Source organism: Pecten maximus, chromosome 2 (assembly GCF_902652985.1).
Source record: "Pecten maximus chromosome 2, xPecMax1.1, whole genome shotgun sequence".
Classification (NCBI taxonomy): domain Eukaryota; kingdom Metazoa; phylum Mollusca; class Bivalvia; order Pectinida; family Pectinidae; genus Pecten; species Pecten maximus.
This window is the reverse complement of record NC_047016.1, coordinates 18,154,600-18,177,291: the sequence shown is the minus strand read 5'-3', so window position 1 is coordinate 18,177,291 and position 22,692 is coordinate 18,154,600. Positions and strand designations below refer to the sequence as shown.

At 36.9% G+C, this 22,692-nt stretch overlaps 2 protein-coding genes across 2 annotated transcripts; both read left to right on the top strand.

Annotated features, from left to right (window-relative positions):
- The first annotated feature begins 17 nt into the window (after window positions 1-17).
- On the top strand, window positions 18-22,602 carry LOC117320200 (probable RNA-binding protein 18). Its single transcript, XM_033874859.1, has 6 exons — window positions 18-135; window positions 14,629-14,735; window positions 15,306-15,432; window positions 17,613-17,699; window positions 18,182-18,255; window positions 18,723-22,602. The coding sequence occupies exons 1-6, from the start codon at window positions 124-126 to the stop codon at window positions 18,928-18,930; spliced, it is 615 nt and encodes a 204-aa protein (XP_033730750.1). The 5' UTR covers window positions 18-123; the 3' UTR covers window positions 18,931-22,602.
- LOC117320188 (alpha-crystallin B chain-like) lies at window positions 8,944-10,771 on the top strand. The gene has a single exon (XM_033874852.1). It carries the CDS (start codon window positions 9,159-9,161, stop codon window positions 9,828-9,830), a length of 672 nt encoding a protein of 223 aa, XP_033730743.1. The 5' UTR covers window positions 8,944-9,158; the 3' UTR covers window positions 9,831-10,771.
- Window positions 22,603-22,692: the final 90 nt, after the last annotated feature.

Sequence of the window (22,692 nt, the reverse complement as noted above, 5' to 3'; positions counted from 1 at the left end):
ACGAGCCACAAGAAGTTCCGTAATTCAAATATGGCGACATGAGGAAATGGGGAAATCCCTTTTAACAAAATAGGTCTGCAATTTCTTTAAAGGCCTACCTTCAGAAATTAGGCATTCCGTCCAATGGCTTTAGGGGTATGTATTTTACAAAATTAGTGTAAGCATAGCTGTAATGATTTGATATGGTATCAGGAGACCTTTGAGAGTATGTTTTTGACTCCCTAAATTCATATCCAACCCTTTGGATGGAAGTGGGACCTCCAAATGGGTGCTAGGCACTCTAACCATTTGACCATGAGCTACTTATAGTAAATTAGTAATTGGCCAGGTGCACCTAATGAGTGACCAGGGAGTAAGCCTAAGGAGTGTCCAGGTAGATATTTTTCACGCCCAGGAATTCGTTAATGAAGATTTTTTGATGTTTTTTTCTGTAACGTAGTTATTATCCCATTATCTACCACCATGCAAAATCTCACTTCACTCGGACCAGTACATATTATGAAAATGCACCGATGAAGCTGCAGTGCAGCGTGCACTCGGAGTGTCCCGGGCGTATTTTTCACGCCCAGGAAGTCGTTGATTTATATTTTTTTATTATTTTTTTCTGTAACATAAAGATTATACCTTTATCTAACATCGTGCAAAATTTAACTTCGATCAGACGAGTGCATAATACTACATTTTACCATTAAATCTTATGAAGTTACGATGAAGTGTCCCTGTATTATGGTTGCGGTCAGCACATGAGTGTCCAGGGAGGTTTTTACACGCCCTGGAAGTCGTTGATTTATATTTTTTGATAATTTTGCATGGTGTTAGATAATGGTCTCATAAGTATGTTACAGAAAAAATAATAAAAAAATCTTCAGTAACGAAAAACCTGGGCGTGAAAAATGTCCCTGGACACTCCCTGGTCACTCATTAGGTACACCGGGCCAGGTTGGTGTATAGTCCATACCAGTCTAGTTTTGTTACACTTTTTCCTATTACAGTTGCTGTTGGCCAATTTATTCAAATGAAAACCATCTAATGTATATATATCGGGGGATTGAGAGCATGGCTTCCATGGAACTAAAAGACTTTATACATTACAAGCTCGGGCTAGCAAAAAATTCTAGTGTTACAAAATGTACATGTCTGCTTGAACAGAGAGAGATCATTATTTCGAACCTCAGAACATGCAGGCAGGGTACTTTTTATCACTTCTTTGATTTCCTTATACCTACGGGGTATATTATAATGTACAGCATTTGTAAATTTACAATCATAAATTAAAACCTGTTACGCATCTCCCTCGTTTTCCAAAACTTTCTATATGTTTTATGCATGTATACTTCACATATATTATGTATATCTGATTCATTTGTATTGTAAAAAGTTATTTGTATTACCTAGTAATGTGATATTTTACTTTTCAATTTGTTTATCATTGATATACATGTATATGCCATTCTTGGTCACTGATCATGACCATATTAGTATTCCTGAACCCATGCAGATTAAAGTAACATTACTTTTATCTTAATATAGCCTCAAGGAAAAAGACATTTTCTTCTAAAATCTCATTATATATATATTAGTTGTTTAAAAATGAATGAATTTTAAATAAAAATTGAAGAATGCTTATAATTTAGAAATCTTTGATCTGAAATCTATTGCTAAATAGATATATGTATAGCTATATAGCTAGGTAAACCGCATTATATATAACAAGACCCTGTTTAAGTTATCACCCTATCAGAAACATGGTGTATCCAACAATACCAAAGGGCATGCACCCAGTAGCTCTATAGAATTTTTTTGACTCCCAAAAATCAGATTTGACTCTTGTGTTTGAAGGAATATATCTATTTGGCATATGTTTTGACCCTTCAGATTTCTGATGAGATATTGTGATTTGACTTCCGAAATTGCTAAAAATCAAGGGTCAACTGGATGCCGTGCACCAATATTTTGTTACCATGCATATAGATGTATGTTACTGTAAATATTCGCGTATAGTGTTTTGAGGTTCATTTTGCAAATTTTTTTTAAAATATTTAACTGCACGGTAGCAGAATTCTACAGGATATATAACAGCTGGATAGGAATAAGGCTAGTATGATCATTTATGGTATCTGTATATATACAATATGTACAAAGCGAATTAGGCCCAATTATAACAAGATTGGCTCCTTGTTTGGACTATACAGTGTATATATTAGTGGAAAAAAGAAACAAGTTTATTTTAGATAGTTAGTTATCATTCTACATGATTCTTTTATGATGTGTTCATAGTGTGGTTTTCTCTATTATTTCGTCATTACTGAACACATTTTGATGATTTTTGTTGTCCTATATCACAGACACGCACAGTGTTTGCGTGAATATCATTAAAACAAGGGTACCCTACACCATTTCCTGATCCAAATCAGTAGCGTATGTTCCACCTCTGGCATCAGTCTCTGCTCTTTACTCTCCTTAACATTAACCCCATCAGGGTGTTTATTGCCCTTTGAGGGATATTATTCAACTCCCGAATAAGGGCCTGGTGCAATGAGTTGAGAGATATGGGGTGTTGACACGCTTCCTTACCCTCTTGTCTAGCTCATCCCACAAATGCTCGATTAGGGACATATCTGTATTGTATGTTGGCCAATCAAGAACTGAAACGTTCGTTTGATCTAAACTGCCACAAAAACCCCTAGCAACATGGTGCCTGGCATTGTCCTGCTGCAATGTAAGGTAACGTACTGATGGATAAGAGAAAAAATGCATGGTCTCAAGACCTGATCCTGATATCTCCTGCTGTAACAGTTAGATTACCATAGATTACCAGGAGAAGTGTTTTCACGCCTTGAGATATCCCAGCCAATACCATAACAGATGCTCCCCCAAATCTATCACTCTCGTTATATACACAAGCATCAGAATATCGCTCACCACATCATCGATAGACACATTTATTGTCATCCATTTGACCTGTAAAGTGTATAGTTGGGTTTGGTTTATTTTGTTTTACGTCCTATTAACTAGAGGTGCGCGATAATATCGAAATACCGGTATACCGCGAATTTGGCAGGTCGATACGATATACCGGTACACAAACCCTGGAAACCGGTATATCGCGATGGTTAACAAAAAGGCATATTAATCACTGATTTAACATTATGTGTTGGCACCAATAGCGTAAATTACTTATGTAAACGTGAAAGAAACACACGAGAACGTCATTATGTCGTATTGGTTGGGCGCTTGTTTCGTTGTCTCTAAAGCGCTTGGCCGTATGGGACATCTACGTTAAAATCAAGCACTTTCGAGATTATGATTGTTTACTAGAAACGAAAAATGGCGGACGACGAGCAAGTTGATGGTACTAAGGTCAATAATATTGCAATACGTATTGCAAGTTTCTGTTGAATATTGCAATATATTGCAATACGGTTTTGGTCCGCAATACCCAGCCCTACTATTAACAGCTAAGGTAATTTAAGGACGGCCTCCCTTGCGTGCGACATGCATGCGTGTGGTGAGTGCGTATGTGTGTTTTGGGAGGCTGCGGTATGTTCGTGTTAAGTCTCCTTGTGATAGGCCAGAATTTTTGCCGATTTATAGTGCTACCTCACTGAAGCATACTGCCAAAGACACCCAGCAGCACACCCCACCCGGTCACATTATCCTGACAACGGGCGAACCAGTCGTCCCACTCCAAATATGCTGAGCGCTAAGCAGGAGTAGCAACTACCATTTTTAGGTCACCTGAGACAAAGTCTCAAGTGACCTATTCTAATCCCCTTTTGTCCGTCGTCGTCCGTCGTCCGTCGTGCGTCCGTAAACAATTTACATTTTCAACTTCTTCTCCAAAACCCCTAAACCAAATTCCATGAAATTTGGCAGGAAGCTTCTATGGCTAAAGGTAAACCAAAATTGTAAATTATATGGTCCCCACCCCCCAGGGGCCTGAGGGGCGGGGCTAAAAACTGTCAAATTGACTAAAACTTCAAAAATCTTCTTCTCTTCTCTCAGATATGGTGGAATCAAACACTCTTCATAGATGGAAGGGTCTTAAGGTGCTTTACCAAAATTGTAAATTTCATGACCCAGGGGTCTCACGTTTGCCCCTGGGGAGGGGGTAAACTTTACTATAGTTTATATAGGGAAATCACATTTTTGACTTTTATTTGTTTGATTTGTATTGGAATTCATTCTAATTTGGTAAACATTGTCAGCATGGGATGACAGTTTGATGGCATGCACATGTTGGCCCTGACTGACTCCCAGGGGCTGATGGGCGGGGCTAAAAAGGGCCAAATTGACTGAAATTTCAAAAATCTTCTTCTCAAGACCAAAATAAGGTCGAATCAAATACTCTTTATAGTTGGAAGGGTCTTAAGGTGCTTTACAAAAATTGTAAATTTCATGACCCAGGGGTCTCACGTTTGCCCCTGGGGAGGGGGTAAACTTTATATATAATTACTATAGTTTATATAGGGAAATCACATTTTTGACTTATTTGTTTGATTTGTATTGGAATTCATTCTAATTTGGTAAACATTGTCAGCATGGGATGACAGTTTGATGGCATGCACATGTTGGCCCTGACTGACCCCCAGGGGCTGATGGGCGGGGCTAAAAAGGGCCAAATTGACTGAAATTTCAAAAATCTTCTTCTCAAGACCAAAATAAGGTGGAATCAAATACTCTTTCTAGTTGGAAGGGTCTTAAGGTGCTTTACTAAAATTGTGAATTTCATGACCCTGGGGTCTCAAGTTTGCCCCTGGGGAGGGGGTAAACTTTACTATAGTTTATATAGGGAAATCACATTTTTGACTATAATATGTTTGATTTCTATTGGAATTCATTCTAATTTGGTTAACATTATCAGCTTGGGATGACAGTTTGATGTCATACACATGTTTGCCCTGACTGACCCCAAAGGGGCTAATGGGCGGGGCTAAAAAGGGTCAAATTGACTGAAATTTAAAAAATCTTCTTGTCATGACGGAAATAAGTTGGAATCAAATACTCTTTGTAGTTGAAAGCATCTTAAAGTGCTTTACTAAAATTTTGAATTTCATGACCCTGGGGTCTCAAGTTTGCCCCTGGGGAGGGGTAAACTTTACTATAGTTTATATAGGGAAATCACATTTTTGACTATAATATGTTTGATTTCTATTGGAATTCATTCTAACTTGGTAAAATTTCTATTGGAATTCATTCTAACTTGGTAAACATTTTCAGCATGGGATGAAAGTTTGATAATATGCACATGTTGGCCCTGGCTGACCCCTGGGGCTTATGGGCGGGGCCAAAAATGGTCAATTTAATTAACTGAAATATTTCAAATCTCAGGTGACCGTTAAGGCCCATGGGCCTCTTGTTAAAGACTCTGGTATGTCTCGGCCAGGGAACAGAACCCGAAGCCTTCCTCACAGCGGCGAACGCTCAACTAAAGGCCAAAAGTGAGGCATTGTCAAGGGAGACATTAGGAAGAAGAAAGTTAAGAAAGAAGTGAAAAGATCAGATCCCAAATTTAGGCGCCTCTTACGATCATGCAATGGGGGCAGCAGGTACAATTCTTACGCCCTACCTGCAGGGCAAAAAAGTGTATAGCGAGACTTGTTGTCCATTTGACCTGTAAAGTGTAAAGCGAGACTTAAGCTTGTTGTCCATTTGACCTGTAAAGTGAAAGCAGCCACTGCATTTGATGTTGGCATTTGCCTCTGCTAAGTGGCAGACTATTATAGGGATGTCATGGCCTTAATTGAAACTCCCACAAACCGATTCCATGCCGTCTTTGGACACACTCACCGACCATGAGTGCCTATAACTTGACATGCTGTCTCCGTCGCTGTCTGAAATCGGTCACAGATCTAGCGGTGCAAGAGACGTATGCCTCTATCTTGATGTCGTGACATAATGCGTGGGTGTCTGCTCCTCGGACGGTCACCAATCTCCCTATGGCTCTGAGACCCCCAACTAAATGGGATATTGTTGTCTCATGTACACCATATATTGCTGGCTACATGATTTTACAAATGCCCTTGCATTATTAGAGCAATGGCCCTACCCTAGTCACGGTATTTTGCTGTATAATCGCTTTGAAAAGAAATGTTGTGTTACTGAACTGTACTGTTCAAATATTCAATTTGTGATGATTTACCAGCAAACATGGTGCAAGAATACCCTGGATGCATGCTTTCTTAAAAAAACATTTTCACAGTGCAGGGAGGTAGTTAATGCGAAATTTTATTGAATTTAGACCACATGTCTAAAAGTTATATTAGAACAAGAGGCCAATGGGCCTAAACAGTAAGTCACCTGAGTTTTGATATATTTTAGCATATTTGGCCCCTGTGATCTTGAATGAAGGTCAAGATCATCCATTTGAACAAACTTGGTAGTCCTTTATCCCAGGATGCTACAGACCTAATATTGGGTCTCTGGGCCTTTTTGTTATCAAGACTTCGTCTCAGGTGACCGAACCGAACTTGCATTTCTTTTTTTCGGCTAGTATATATAACAGTAGTATTATTATATCATGCCTGATTACCTATACTCAAATGAGAGAGTGCAAATCACAACAATGCTTTATTCATTGCATTGATATACTTCCTGTGTCATAAAGGTAAAACTACAAGATTTTGATGTACACATATAGGGCATAGTATATATGCAACAGTTCCTCAGTATTGACAGGAATTCCTGGCAGCCTTTACCAGCTATCATACTGGTATAACAAAATCCTTGCAAAGTCCTTCAATTTTAATTTAGATATATATACATTGTACATCTTTAAATAACAAAAGTAATATTGATCATGTCAATTTGATAATCGTAGAGAACTTGAAATTGAGGCTCTTTCACATCAGCAACTTACAACGACCGTCATCGATGTCCTCATTTCACTTTAAAGTTTTAGGTTTAAATCCTTTGCTCAAAAAATATGTCCAACTTTAACCAAACTTTTAAGTTAGAACACTAAAACTGGACATCTCAAAACAGCTAGTCTTCATCTACAGAATATATATCACCAAAATGGGTGGTGGCCAGTGACAGATTATACATTGATTTTAATTTTTGCTGTATCTTTGGGTTAAAAACACCTAGATTTTGAAATTGATATAAAATCGTAATTGCTTCTCCAATTGATTTACAAATTAGTATTTAGTCCATGTGGAATGAATTCTAAAATAATCAAAATACATTGTCTTCTCTTTTTTCAGAAAGAGGGATTTTTAGAGGTAAAAATAACGTATTTAGGTGGATTTTGAGAAATACATTGGTTTTTTTTGTGAAATATGATATTTGTTTTATAATTTATTACCTGTAATATTCACACATGACTATAATAATGTACCTTCAACTTGTTGACCTCCATGGATTAGTGTGGTATTCCATGGATTAGTGTTGGAATTCCGTGGATTTGTGTGGAATTACATGAATTATATGGATTTCTTTTCAACAAAAAAAATATTTCATTTAAAAGCTATGCATTTCAAGTAAACATCTATAGCTAGTAGTAAATAAGTAGATATACAATGTATAAGAGTTTTTGCTCTACAAGTGTTTTAAGGTTGTACGCACTGAAACAATATATTTGGGTACAGAAGCAACTACCGTAGCTATATACTAGCTATAGGTAAAACATAGGTTTAATATTTCATTCTGGGTCATTTGTGTCTAACCCCTGTGGGATAATGTTTGGTGTGACTTAGACGGTCCTTATGTTGTTAAAGACCAACCAGTTAAACTGGTCAGTTTCTAGTACCTCTCTTTATCACCTGCTAGGGGCAAGATGTGTTACATTGTAGAGCTCGAGGTAGATCTAGAAACTAGCTAGGTCTGTCATACTGTTGATGATCAAGTGATGACTGTCTCTGCTGGCCTGGCAGTTTCTGTTTACAAGGTGGAGTGTATAAGACTGCAGGAACAGGTTGTCATTTATCATCTCAGCTCAATGTTACAGGTGTTGGGATGTTGCTGGGCGAAGTTTAGGCCCCAGAGAAACATCTTGATGATACTGACAGATAGCATTATACCTCCCACATTACAGAGTTTATAAGGCCACATGATAATACATTGCTGGTTCATGTGTGCCTGGAAAAGAAAATAGTTTTATACAGGTATAACAAATAACACATTCTTTGATAAAATGTATAATTTTTAGAACAGTTAAAAGTACCATTCCCTTTGTACTTTAATTCCATACATGAAACAATACTGATCATACCAATCGCGTTAAGTCAAGATTGAGATAGATTTTTTTTTTTAAGATGGATGTAGATATACAATATATGAGTCATTATCAGAAATTTGCCAATTTTCATTTGACAAAAAAAAGTAGAAATCAACTTGTCAGAATGGAACTTTTATTTCAAAAACTCATAATTATAATAAATTAAAACTATAGACATTCATATAACAATTACAGTTGTCTGTACTAATTATAGGAAATTATGATAGAAAATATCGGTCCAATGGTCACTGTATATTTTTTTCAAGTAAGGGCCGATGGAATAGCATCATTGTAACTTTAGGTAACTAAACATTAGTTGTAGGACAATGTTATAGTTAGTATCCATACTGTTTTGTAATGTAAGATAACATGCTACACTCTTTAGAAAAGTTTTGGTGAAACCATAATACAATAGTGAATGTGAGGAAATTTACATAAAAAATCTTGGGTCTACAATGCAACCAATTACCAGTACAAGACATGTATGATTTTAATTTGAGTATATACGTGGTGTGTATTAGATAATGATAAACAGTATTGAGGCTCAATGTACTGTCTGTAAAACAGATCAGTGCTGTAGTACATAACATCTTAATGTGCATGGCCTTAAACAGGAGTGCTCTCTCTATTTACAACCTGCTGGCCTGTGGCTATGAGTGCTTACTTCTGAAGCTTTGTGTCTGTTGTTTGAATTCCCTTTAACTGATGTCATCCATGTTTACATGAGAAAGACACGGTTTATTACCACTCATGCAGTTCTAGAAGGTTCAAGTTGACGGTTCAGCATTGCTATATAAACACCTTGCTGCATTGCTAGCATCATAATCTGCTGCTACATTGATGTGCCTGACATTTGCCTGATAGGTGCATCAGCTGAACACTGAAAATACCTGTTGGTGGTGAAATATACATTACTGTGACGTGATCAGAAACAGCTAAAATGTCGATGGTCAGACATATACCAGTTCGTTGGGAATCGGACTACTGGTCCAGGCCTTACATGTTTCCCAACTCCATGGTTTCCTCCAGTTCTGGATTTCCACCTCATCCTCCTCCAAGCTACCCTATGCCTTTGTCTCCGGCTTGGACCTCCTCTGGACTGAATGAGCCAACCTTCCCTTTGGAAAACCCCAACCGTAGATGGAATTTCCAGGAAGAGAGTAACCAGATGTCCAACATCAACCAGGACATGAAGCGTATGAGTAATGAAATGAATCGTATGATGCAAAACATGCGCGGTCAACTTCCAGTTTCACATACTGTGGATGATTGGAGGCTATCAGAAAACTTTCGCATGGACAATCCTATCAGGGAGGATCATGATGGTTCTCGGAAATTTCATCTCCAGTTTGATGTCAGACAATTCAAACCAGAGGAAATTAATGTGAAAACCAATGGAAACCAACTAACTGTGCAGGCTAAACATGAGGAAAATGATACCGGGAAGAAAGTCAATCGAGAATATTGTCGCCAGTATGTCATTCCTCGGGAAGTCAATCCAGAACATCTCATTTCTAAATTGAGCACTGATGGTATGCTGACCATTGAGGCCCCTCTTCCTGCTCTGCATGGGCCAAGGGACAAACTGATCCCCATCGAGCACAGGAAGTAAATGATATCAGATCATGAGAACTGCAGTTTGTGTTCATATTGGACTACAACTATTTAAGATACTTTTCTTGCATGTTTTAAAGACCAAATAATTTTGATATAATCTTCATATATAGTACAAAATATTGTCTCCTTTTGTAAATTAATTTTACATGCACATACATGTATGATAGACGAGGCTGTTGTAAAGATATCTAAACAACATATTACAGCTTATAATATAATGATTTCTGGAAAATTTGTGCCATTATCATTTTGTTACTGATGTAGTTTTACCATTTTATTTCATGTATATAATTATTATTAAGTTATGGTATTGAAATTAACCACAATGTAGACCAAAATATATTATTATCAAAAAACATGTATTTCTTGATATATATAATTGAAATTATATAATATATATACATGTATAACCATATTACATGAATGAGATTATCAAACTTATGTAAAAAAAAAGATCTAGAACATTCAAATGAATGAATGTTATATAGGGTTAGATTTCAAATACATGTGACTAATTTAATATCTGTGTATAAAAACAGAAGAAAGATGATACCAGGTAGTAGGATATATATACTAATTAACTTGTATGTCAGATCTATATGGTAAATATTTCTGTTCACTTGATTTAGTTAGAATGTGTAGCTTTATATCAGGCGAAGACATTGGGTTACTTATGAATTCATCTTATTGGAATGTGTTTACTGTTATCCTTACTCCCTGGAGGCATCATTCCATGTTTCAAATATTACCAAGGTATTTGAAAGACTTTAAATTTGGATTCTGTTTGATTAAGAACTCCAGATTTTAAAGCTGCACTGCTAAAAACAAGATAGGACTGAAATACCAAAGTGTTCATTTTATATAAACTGGGCTGGCTTCCAGGGCAAAATTGAAGGCATTTTAGTGCTTACAGATAAGGCATCGGTGCAATTAATGTTAAAGTTTTTTTTCATGTGGCTGTAGATAATTTAAATTTTTATGATTCTTGAGTTAGGTTTACAACTGACAAACTGCATATACTGTACATCTGTATATACTTGTGCTTGATATGATTTTAATACTGGAATGATGTAGTAATACACTTATAATTACACAAGTATTTACTAAAACTAAACTGCCTCTTTAAAGTATGTGTCTGGATAAATGTATGAGATTATCTGAGATTTAATTGGAATTTGGTGATCAATTTAATTCCTATAAATTAATGTTAAATAATGTTTAGCCATATCTTGTCACTGAGATACAGTATGTACATATAAAGTGTTTATGTTTGTGTTTATTTATGTTTGATCACTGGCTCACTAAAAAGTATAGCCAGTCAAAATACAAGAAATTGATTGAATAAAATCGTTTGAACATTAAAGAATGGTTATATACTATGAACAAAAATTAGAACGTTACAATAGTTGAATTATTTAAAAATAATAAATATATAAAAAAATTAGAACGTTACAATAGTTAAATTATTTAAAAATAATAAATATATAATTAGTTTTTACATTTTTGTGCTAGCTGCTTATAAAATCTGTGATTGCATGTCTTAATTGTGTTTAATAAAATGTACATGTATATCTATGGTTTACGGTAAAGAGAATAAAATACCATTATTTGTGATACACAGTGTTTTGTTCTGATTTATTTATCTAACAGGATAAAAGATTTTAGTACATTTATCATGTGTGATAATTAAAGCTTCATGGCTATTTTGCAGCTATATCGTCTTCAAAATTCAATGGCTACTGTTAATCTTGATGTAATCCCTGGAATGTTGAGAATGCTAATGAAATGTATATTGTAAAAGCCACTCAAAGGAGAAGATAGATACTAGCCTTTAGGTATATCAAAGTCCATACACAATAAACTGTGTTATACATCATACTGAGAACCAAAACAGGTAGCCTCTAAGATTGACAGATTCCATGGTGGCCTTTAGGACTGCGGTTTGACTGCCATCCTCATATTTCTACATTATATAGTATATGGGCATTGTAATGATAAATAATTGTTGGGCTTTAAGCCTACCATCTGATACCAATCGTCATACGTCCATGTTCCGTCATCTGTCTAACCAGTCATTATTATTGCTATTTTTTGAGAATTCTGGAGGGATATATTTCTCAATATGTAGTAGGTTTCCCCTGGTTCCTATATGTGCCCATTCAATTTTGAGTCTCATCGGGAAAACAAAATTGCTGACAGGCAGCCATCTTGGATTCTGCCAGTTGAAGTCTGTTAGAAGTATCACTACCTTTTGAGAAGTACTTAGTTGTGCCCATTCTTTTGAGTTTTGAGTCTGATAAGCAGAATTAAATGGTCAACTTTGTTTTTGGTTAAATTTAAGTTTGTTATCACATTGTCAGAAAGTTTATAGATCTTTCTTCATATGAAAGTTTTAATTATTATTAAATGATTAAGAGGTAAAGAGGAATTAATTAAAAAGTAGAGGAAAGATCAGTCTCAGTGGTTGGTACCATTTGCAAGACCACTTTGTGATATCTTAATTGTTTTGGAAGTTTAAGAATTTTTTAAAACTCTTCTAAGAAAAGGATCTGCTATACATACCTGCTTTTTTGGAAAGGTCAGGATGACTTCTTCTCAATAACTTATAGTATTAGTGGCAAGGGTCTTAATATTATGCTAGTAGCATGCTGGCATGAAAGGCTACCAAGTTTGTTCAAATGAATGTCCTTGACCTATGTTCAAAGTAACTCAGAGACCTAGGGTTGTAATATTTGGCCTGGCGCATAGCAAGAATAATAGGCTACCAAGTTTTTCTCTTATGAATAATCTTCACCTACTTTCAAGGTCACAAGGGTCAAATGTGTTAAAAAAATCTTTAAATGACTAACCAGTAAGCCTGCAGAGTCATGATATTGGGCAAGTAGCTACATAGCCTGCTGTTATGAAGTACAATGTACTACTAAGTTTGTTCTTTAGAATGGCCATGACCTTTTTTCAAGGTCACATTGGTCAAATGTGTTCAAAATTTTAAACAACTTCTTTCTAATAGTCAAGAGGCAGTCATGATTTTATGCCAGAAGGATGCTTGGATGAAGGACTACAAAGTTTGTTCAAATCAACAAACCTTGATCTTCTTTCAAGGTCACAGAGCTGATATGTGTTCAATATCCTGGTATTACATGTCAGAACTCAGAAGACTGATAAGGCTCATGGGCCTCTTGTTTTCATACATAACTCTGGGGACGCATCTCCAAGTTTTAAGAAAAAATGACCAATTTAAACTGTTCTTTCCTAGTTATATCATGAGTACTCGGGGACACTCGATCTACCATTTTGTTTACCAGTACATTGATGTGTATACATGCTATACATTTAATGTCTTGGGGCAGAGGAAGCCTCCGGGTCAAACGGTGTTAATTGGTTGACTATTTTACCTATCTGTTAGGGAATCAGTTTTATCTTTTAGAATAACATAGACACGCCTGGAGAATTCTATACATGTAAACTTCAAACAACAGCTACAGTTGAAGCAAAATAATTTTTTTTATTTTTCTGCATATATAAACGTGTTATCATGTCCTTTGGAAAATTATGGAAGCCAGCAGGAGAAATTATTCAGTTGAATGTCTTGAGGTTGAGATGTTAATTGGTTGACTATTCCACCTATCTGCTAGGAAATCAGCTTTGTCAGTCATAATACTCACCTGGAGCATTCTAAATTCTAAACAAAGGCTACAATTGCAACAGAATTTTTTTTTTTTTTTTTTTGTATCAAGTACTGATCGTATATCCTTTGGAAAATTATGAAAATGTACTGTGTACCAAGAGGAGAAATTCTCATTATAGATGCAGTGATATACATCTTGCATAACAACATTAGAGGGCCCATTTTGTATGTTTACATGGATCTTTCTACATATTTACATGTAGTTCACCTTATAGTTTCATAATATCAAAGAAAATAGAAATGTAATTTGGATAAGCAGAAATTCCGTATCATTGTACCACTCGGGTTAAGCTTGGGTTTTAAGGACAGACATATTGCAAGGCCATTTCAGACATCAGTGTACGTACTCTAGATTATAAAATCCCAATGTAGAAAAAAGAATCATAACTCAATAATTCACTCATCTTGCTGTGATTTTCATACCTGTTTTTAGTGTTACTAAACTATCAACACATACTGTACAGTATATAAGTGTGTATATCTTAAACTAGAACTTGTGGCCATGGTGCCTCACCTTTTCTGTGTTCAGGCCTTAATTTGTCTTTAAACTTCATGTGTTGCTTTCCTCTATATCCATAATACCTGGTAATTCATTTATAGGTTGTGAGGCATTGTAGTGATTCAGAAAAGTGTATGATTTTATTTTAAAATTTATATCATTTTTTTTTATATTATTGATAACAAAATTAATACTGAAGTATCTCGTAAAGCATCAAGCTCAAGGGAAATAATTTTAAGTCTTTAGACTTTCATGAGCTGTCCTTGGCTACATGGCATACACAAGTTTATAGCAAGGTTTTACCATTTTTTTTTTTAAATATTTGTTTTATATTAAATAAATGTTTTATTATCATGTTTGAGTTTTTATTTTTGTATGACTTCATATGTGTACAGCCATAAAAAAACAAAGAAATTGTTGTTTGTCGTCATCTGGCTGTGCATTGTCAAACAACAAACGCAGTCTTGTGGGTTTCCGACAATGCTGCAGGTGATCACAGCAGACATGGGACTTGTTTCAAATGAAACATTCCTGTGATTTAGTTATACAAGATATTTAATATGAAGATTTTTTTTTTTTAATTTTGAGGAATATTTTTATTTCCAGGGTCTGAGTACAGGACAGGACCAAATTACTGTACCCAACGACCCCTACAGTGATGTCACTGACAATTGCAGGGTATGGCTTGGTAACCTTGACTCTCGCCTTACAGAGTAGGTGTCTTTTTTCCTCACTATATTAATAAAGAGTACATACAGTTTATGTAATTGCAATATGAATATAGTATTTAGTCTTTGGCTCAAAGTTAGCCTAAGAGAATGTTTAACACTTAAAGTATTTATAGATACCCTGGTAGTACTTTTTCTTGTCCTAGGATTATTAATCTTTGTCTTGTTGCAAATTGAATATAAAAAAGAAACAGATAGTTGTGTCTGTACTTCCACATATCAATTACTTTAATAGGGCATATAGTATATATTAATGTTATATACGTTTCCAACCTAAAGGCACTCATGCCTATACTGATAAACTGCTTTAGGTTTTGATGGATATACAACTGTATCTGGTATATAAATTTATTACTCCCAGAATATAGGACAACAAACACTGATTATCTTGAACAGTATTCACTTACAAGCTAGAAGGCTTATATAGAGTCATATAATAAGTATAATTTTATTCATATATCATATTGAAATGAGAGAAAACCATTAAGATATACATAATTGATAGAGTAGAAATTAACATCTAATATTAATATTGAAATGCTGTCTGTTTTGTAGGTTTAGCCTGTTGAAAGTGCTACAGAAGTATGGCCACTTGAAGAGATTTGATTTTCTACTCCACAAGTCTGGACCTGATGTTGGCAAGCCCCGTGGATATTGTTTTGCCAGCTATCAGCACCGAAAGGTACCAGTTCCAGGCCAGTCCACACATTACACCCACTATGTAACAAGTCACACCTATTACTGGACAGACCACACCCATTTCCAAACAGGTCACACCCATTACCTAACATTGTCACATCCACTTCTCAACAGGTCACACCCATTACCTAACACTGGTCACACACATAACCTAGCCCTTGTCACACCCATTATATACATGTCACATCCACTTCTCAACAGGTCACACCCATTACCTAACATTGTCACACCCACTTCTCAACAGTCCATACCCATTACCTAACACTGGTCACACGCATAACCTAGCCCTTCTCACACCAATAATATACATGTCACACCCACTTCTCAACAGGTCACACCCATTACCTAACACTGGTCACACGCATAACCTTGCCCTTGTCGCGCCCATTATATACATGTCACACCCACTTCTCAACAGGTCACACCCATTACCTAACACTGGTCACACGCATAACCTTGCCCTTGTCGCGCCCATTATATACATGTCACACCCACTTCTCAACAGGTCACACCCATTACCTAACATTGTCACATCCACTTCTCAACAGGTCACACCCACTACTCAACAGTCCATACCCATTACCTAACACTGGTCACACGCATAACCTAGCCCTTGTCACACCCATTATATACATGTCACACCCACTTCTCAACAGTCCACACCCATTACCTAACACTGGTCACATGGATAACCTAGCCCTTGTCACACCCATTACTGTACATGTCACACCCACTTCTCAACAGGTCACACCCACTACTCAACAGTCCATACCCATTACCTAACACTGGTCACACGCATAACCTAGCCCTTGTCACACCCATTACTGTACATGTCACACCCACTTCTCAACAGGTCACACCCACTTCTCAACAGTCCATACCCATTACCTAACACTGGTCACATGCATAACCTAGCCCTTGTCACACCCATTATATACATGTCACACCCACTTCTCAACAGGTAACACCCATTACCTAACATGTCCCACCCACTTCTCAACAGTCCACACCCATTACCTAACACTGGTCACACGCATAACCTAGCCCTTGTCACACCCATTACTGTACATGTCACACCCTCTTCTCAACAGGTAACACCCATTACCTAACATGTCCCACCCACTTCTCAACAGTCCACACCCATTACCTAACACTGGTCACACACATAACCTAGCCCTTGTTACACCCATTATATACATGTCACATCCACTTCTCAACAGGTCACACCCATTACCTAACACTGGTCACACGCATAACCTAGCCCTTGTCACACCCATTACTGTACATGTCACACCCACTTCTCAACAGTCCATACCCATTACCTAACATTGTCACATCCACTACTCAACAGGTCACACCCATTTTGTAACATGTCACACCCACTTCTCAACAGTCCACACCCATTACCTAACATTGTCACATCCACTACTCAACAGGTCACACCCATTTTGTAACATGTCACACCCACTTCTCAACAGTCCATACCCATTACCTAACATTGTCACATCCACTACTCAACAGGTCACACCCATTTTGTAACATGTCACACCCACTTCTCAACAGTCCACACCCATTACCTAACATTGTCACATCCACTACTCAATCGGTCACACCCATTTTGTAACATGTCACACCCACTTCTCAACAGTCCACACCCATTACCTAACATTGTCACATCCACTACTCAATCGGTCACACCCATTTTGTAACATGTCACGCCCACTTCTCAACAGTCCATACCCATTACCCAACACTGGTCACATGCATAACCTAGCCCTTGTCACACCCATTATATACATGTCACATCCACTTCTCAACAGTCCATACCCATTACCTAACACTGGTCACATGCATAACCTAGCCCTTGTCACACCCATTATATACATGTCACACCCACTTCTCAACAGTCCACACCCATTACCTAACACTGGTCACATGCACCATTGTACTGCTTTATGAAGAAACTTTAAGTGTACACTGTCTTAATATGACTAACAAGTCTATTGCAGTATCTTATTAGTCCCCGGGGTTTTTAGGTCCAGGTCAGTGTTACTGTATTTAGCTGGGCCAGTAGGGGACATGTTTTCCTTAAGTAATACTCAGTGTGCTTGTTTTAAATGACTATCTTATGGTGACTAAATAGATGTGTTCTGTTTTTTCCAGGATGCTGAAAAGGCAGTGAAAGGTCTTAATGGGAAACTGGCCTTGTCTAAACGAATGATTGTCAAATGGGCTCATGCTGAGAAAAATGTAAGTATGAGGGAAGTGACCAGATTCCCTTCTTATCCTCTCTTTATAATTACAGTTAAGGAGTTCCTATCTTTTTAATGAGAAGGGTTAATAATCTCATTCATTAAAGCGGTTTTAGAGATATTTAGGGAAATTGGCTGATTTTCCATTTATAGTAGATTGTTTCTAAACTGGATTCTGTTGAGACTGCACTGTATATAATTTGTCTTGTTTGCAAAGAGTTTTGGATTGTAGAGAGCAGGTTCAATAAATATATCTTTTTATTATATTGTTACTCTATTATATAACAGCTTTTGATTAATGTATGGCATTTGCTGTAAAGCCTGATTATCTTTTGACAATAACTCACCTTCATCTTTGTTATCCAGTAATATGTCATCCTTATCATTTCATCCAAAAGAAAGTAGATACTGCCCCACCCCCTCCATTTCTTTAATGCTCTAAAATTTTAGCATTACATACATTATGACCTCTCCATTCAGGACCTGGAGCTTGCACCTAGACTCTGTGTCAAGAAAGATCCTGTCACCTTCAGTACAAAGGATGATAATCAAAGGTAATATTTTGTGAGCTAAAAGCTAGCTACTTGATGTATAAAATTCATACTACCAATATTAATTTTCTGGAACTGCCTCATGGGCACTAATATCTGATCTAAAGATGGTTTAGATAACCCTTAATTGATCCCTCCACGTGTGTACATACTTGGGTATATGTTTGGAAACATATTTAGTGGTTCTGTTTTGCAATGGGGTCATGTCAAGTAGTGTCCTCCTGCTTCAATGGTACAGATGGCAATGTAACAACTTCCACTCCAGATCATGTGTTTAGCAGAAATATCTTTTTCTGAAAATCCATGCTCTACTCTATTGTTATGTCTAAGCTTCAGAAGAAAAAGCTTTCTTCAGTTTTATTTTTACTTGTTTCCATATTAGAACCTCTTAAATCTGATGAACTGCTTAATTTGTTAATAACTTCCATTTAGTGAAGATTTAGATATCAGAATTTGTGTCTCTGTTGCAGCCCCGAGAGCACAATTAAAGCCATTGAGGAGAAGCTAAAGAATATGGAAAAGACACAAGGTGAATTTGCCATGTCAACAAAACCAGCTGCTCTCCCTGGAACTAGTAAGCTCAGCGCCGTCCACCAACAAGCCAAACAACTCTCCACACATAAGCCACGCTCATACAATAGACCCTACACTAATAATAGGCGGGGGCGAAGACGATGAAACAGTCAGGATCACTTCTATAGTTGAAATCATCTTTTAAAGACAGTCAAAAGTTGTATTCTGTGTTTTAAAAAATTGTAATTCCATCCAGTATTTAACATGTTTGAGACATGGTCATCACATGTTTTGGTATAGATATTATAGAATAGGTACCAGTACTGTTCTTAATATTTTGATGCCTATCAACAAGGTAAAAGCATTGTGGTCAGTTAGTTGCAGAGACAGTATTTTGATATTGGTGTTTTGGTAGGTAAAATTGAGGTTACCATGGTAGTTCAATGTTTTGAGGTTACCGTGGTAGATACAGTGTTGGTAGATACAATGTGTTGAGGTTACCATGGTAGATACAGTGTTGGTAGACACAATGTGTTGAGGTTACCATGGTAGATACAGTGTTGGTAGATACAATATGTTGAGGTTACCATGGTGGATACGATGTGTTGAGGTTACCATGGTAGATACAATGTGTTGAGGCTACCATGGTGGATACAATGTGTTGAGGTTACCATGGTGGATACAATGTGTTGAGGTTACCATGGTAGATACAGTATATGGTGGATACAATGTGTTGAGGTTACCATGGTGGATACAATGTGTTGAGGTTACCATGGTGGACACAATGTGTTGAGGTTACCATGGTGGATACAATGTGTTGAGGTTACCATGGTGGATACAATGTGTTGAGGTTACCATGGTGGATACAATGTGTTGAGGTTACCATGGTAGATACAGTGTTGATGGATACAATGTGTTGAGGTTACCATAGTAGATGCGATGTGTTGAGGTTACCATGGTGGATACAATGTGTTGAGGTTAACATGGTGGATACAATGTGTTGAGGTTAACATGGTAGATACGATGTGTTGAGGTTACCATGGTGGATACAATGTGTTCAGGTTACCATGGTGGATACGATGTGTTGAGGTTAACATGGTAGATACAGTGTTGGTAGATACAATGTGTTGAGGTTACCATGGTGGATACGATGTGTTGAGGTTACCATGGTGGATACGATGTGTTGAGGTTAACATGGTAGATACAATGTGTTGAGGTTACCATGGTGGATACGATGTGTTGAGGTTACCATGGTGGATACGATGTGTTGAGGTTACCATGGTGGATACAATGTGTTGAGGTTACCATGGTGGATACGATGTGTTGAGGTTACCATGGTGGATACGATGTGTTTAGGTTACCATGGTGGATACAATGTGTTGAGGTTACCATGGTAGATGCGATGTGTTGAGGTTACCATGGTGGATACGATGTGTTGAGGTTACCATGGTGGATACAATGTGTTGAGGTTACCATGGTGGATACGATGTGTTGAGGTTACCATGGTGGATACGATGTGTTTAGGTTACCATGGTGGATACAATGTGTTGAGGTTACCATGGTAGATGCGATGTGTTGAGGTTACCATGGTGGATACGATGTGTTGAGGTTACCATGGTAGATGCGATGTGTTGAGGTTACCATGGTAGATACAATGTGTTGAGGTTACCATGGTGGATACGATGTGTTGAGGTTACCATGGTGGATACAATGTGTTTAGGTTACCATGGTGGATACAATGTGTTGAGGTTACCATGGTGGATACAATGTGTTTAGGTTACCATGGTGGATATGATGTGTTGAGGTTACCATGGTAGATGCGATGTGTTGTGGTTACCATGGTAGTGTGTTGAGGTTACCATGGTAGATACGTGAGGTTACCAGGGTAGATACAGTGTGTTGAGGTTACCATGATAGATATGATGTTTTTAGGTTACCATGGTAGATACGTGAGGTTACCATGATAGATACAGCGTGTTGTCGAGGATACCATGGTAGATACAGTGTGTTGAGGTTACCATGGTAGATACAGTGTGTTGAGGTTACCATGGTAGATACAGTGTGTTGTTGAGGTTACCAGGGTAGATACAGTGTGTTGTTGAGGTTACCATGGTAGATACAGTGTGTTGAGGTTACCAGGGTAGATACAGTGTGTTGAGGTTACCATGGTAGATACAGTGTGTTGAGGTTACCATGGTAGATACAGTGTGTTGTCGAGGATACCATGGTAGATACAGTGTGTTGAGGTTACCATGGTAGATACAGTGTGTTGTCGAGGATACCATGGTAGATACAGTGTGTTGTCGAGGATACCATGGTAGATACAGTGTGTTGAGGTTACCATGGTAGATACAGTGTGTTGTCGAGGATACCATGGTAGATACAGTATGTTGAGGTTACAGGGAGATACAGTGTGTGGATGTCATCATAACAGAAGCAGGATGTTTAGACTATAATGCAGAGGCGTTTCAAAAATGAATGCAATTTTATGGAAATTGAATCACCAATTTAATGGGAACAACAGTTCATGGAATGGCATAATTTTATTGTGTAAATGCTGAGAAAATGTCAAAATCTTATAATTGTGTATGAATGCATTTGTAAGGCATAGATTATGTTTGTTCTTGTCATAATATGTGCAATATTCCTGTTAAAAGTGAAGACTTATGTGAAAGTGAAGCAATACCAGAGGTTCATAAGATATGCTTTGAATCAATCTCTGCAAAATCATGATTGTATAGATAAGATATGTTCTGTTCTGCCAGTAATGTATTATGTATATTGTGTGAAAGTCATGTGAGATGTTTTAGAAATTGTTTTATATGATTTAATTAACATCTTTCCTTGTATTGATCTGAAGAAATCTGTAGTTTACTTTATTCTGTGCTGTTGAATATTTTCATGTTATATGCAATACAGACTTCACTGAATTGTTTGACAGAGGTGAGCTTTAATCAAGTCTCCATTGTGAAGATTACCGTCTTTCTGCATGTTCCTAGTGACAAGAAAATTATGAAAATTAATATTTTTGTAGAAATCATTTCATAAAGCAAAACCAGTAAGAAAATCTTTGTGTGATGTTTTTGATAACTACGCTCTAGCTGTTCCTTCATCAGATAAAGGACCACCAGTATATATATCTATACACTGAATTGTGAAGTGTACAGTACCATGATCAAATTTACAAGTGACTCGTGTTATAAGTTTGTTTACACTTAGTAGTAAATAATATTGGACAATCAAATGTTATCATTGTTGCACTGACAATGGGGGCTGCAATGGCTGAGTGGTTAAGGTGTCCCAACACTTTATCACTAGTCCTCCACCTCTAGGTTGCAAGTTTGAAACCAACATTGGGTAGTTGTCTGGTACTGACCATAGGTCGGTGGTTTTTCTCAGGGTGCTCCGGCATTTCCCCACCTCCAAAACCAGGCACGTCCTTAAATGACCCTGGCTGTTAATAGGATCTTAAACAAAATAAAGCGCTGACAGTGTATGTAGCAACGGTAATGCCACAAATAATTTTCTTACATGTTGTGTTGTAAGTGTATATACTTATAAACTCAAATAATACCCTGTAATTATGTTTATCACATTTTAGTTGGCCTTTTCTTCATGTATTCTATTACACCTGTGTCATCAAATTATTAGAAGATGTGTATTAATAGTAAAAGTGATGTCAAAAATATACATTATTTTGGTAGAGAAAAGGGAGAAATACAGTAATAAACTGGCAATAGATCTGATCATAGAGGATATCTAATGTAGACTTATGTATAAGATTCTGCATAATGAATAAAATTTGTGTTTTTAATCTGAATAAAATAATGAAACTTTTCCCATATTTTTGTGATTTTTAAAGAAATGTTTTATCAATTATGTGTATTTTTGGTAATACATGGGCAAGATATGCAGGTCACAGATTAC

Coding starts and splice junctions, on each gene's coding strand:
- LOC117320200 (XM_033874859.1), top strand. Junction 14,736..15,305: donor CTTGACTCTCGCCTTACAGA/GTAGGTGTCTTT, acceptor TCTGTTTTGTAG/GTTTAGCCTGTTGAAAGTGC. Junction 18,256..18,722: donor ACAAAGGATGATAATCAAAG/GTAATATTTTGT, acceptor TCTCTGTTGCAG/CCCCGAGAGCACAATTAAAG.
- LOC117320188 (XM_033874852.1), top strand. CDS start 9,159: ATGTCGATGGTCAGACATATACCAGTTCGTTGGGAATCGGACTACTGG.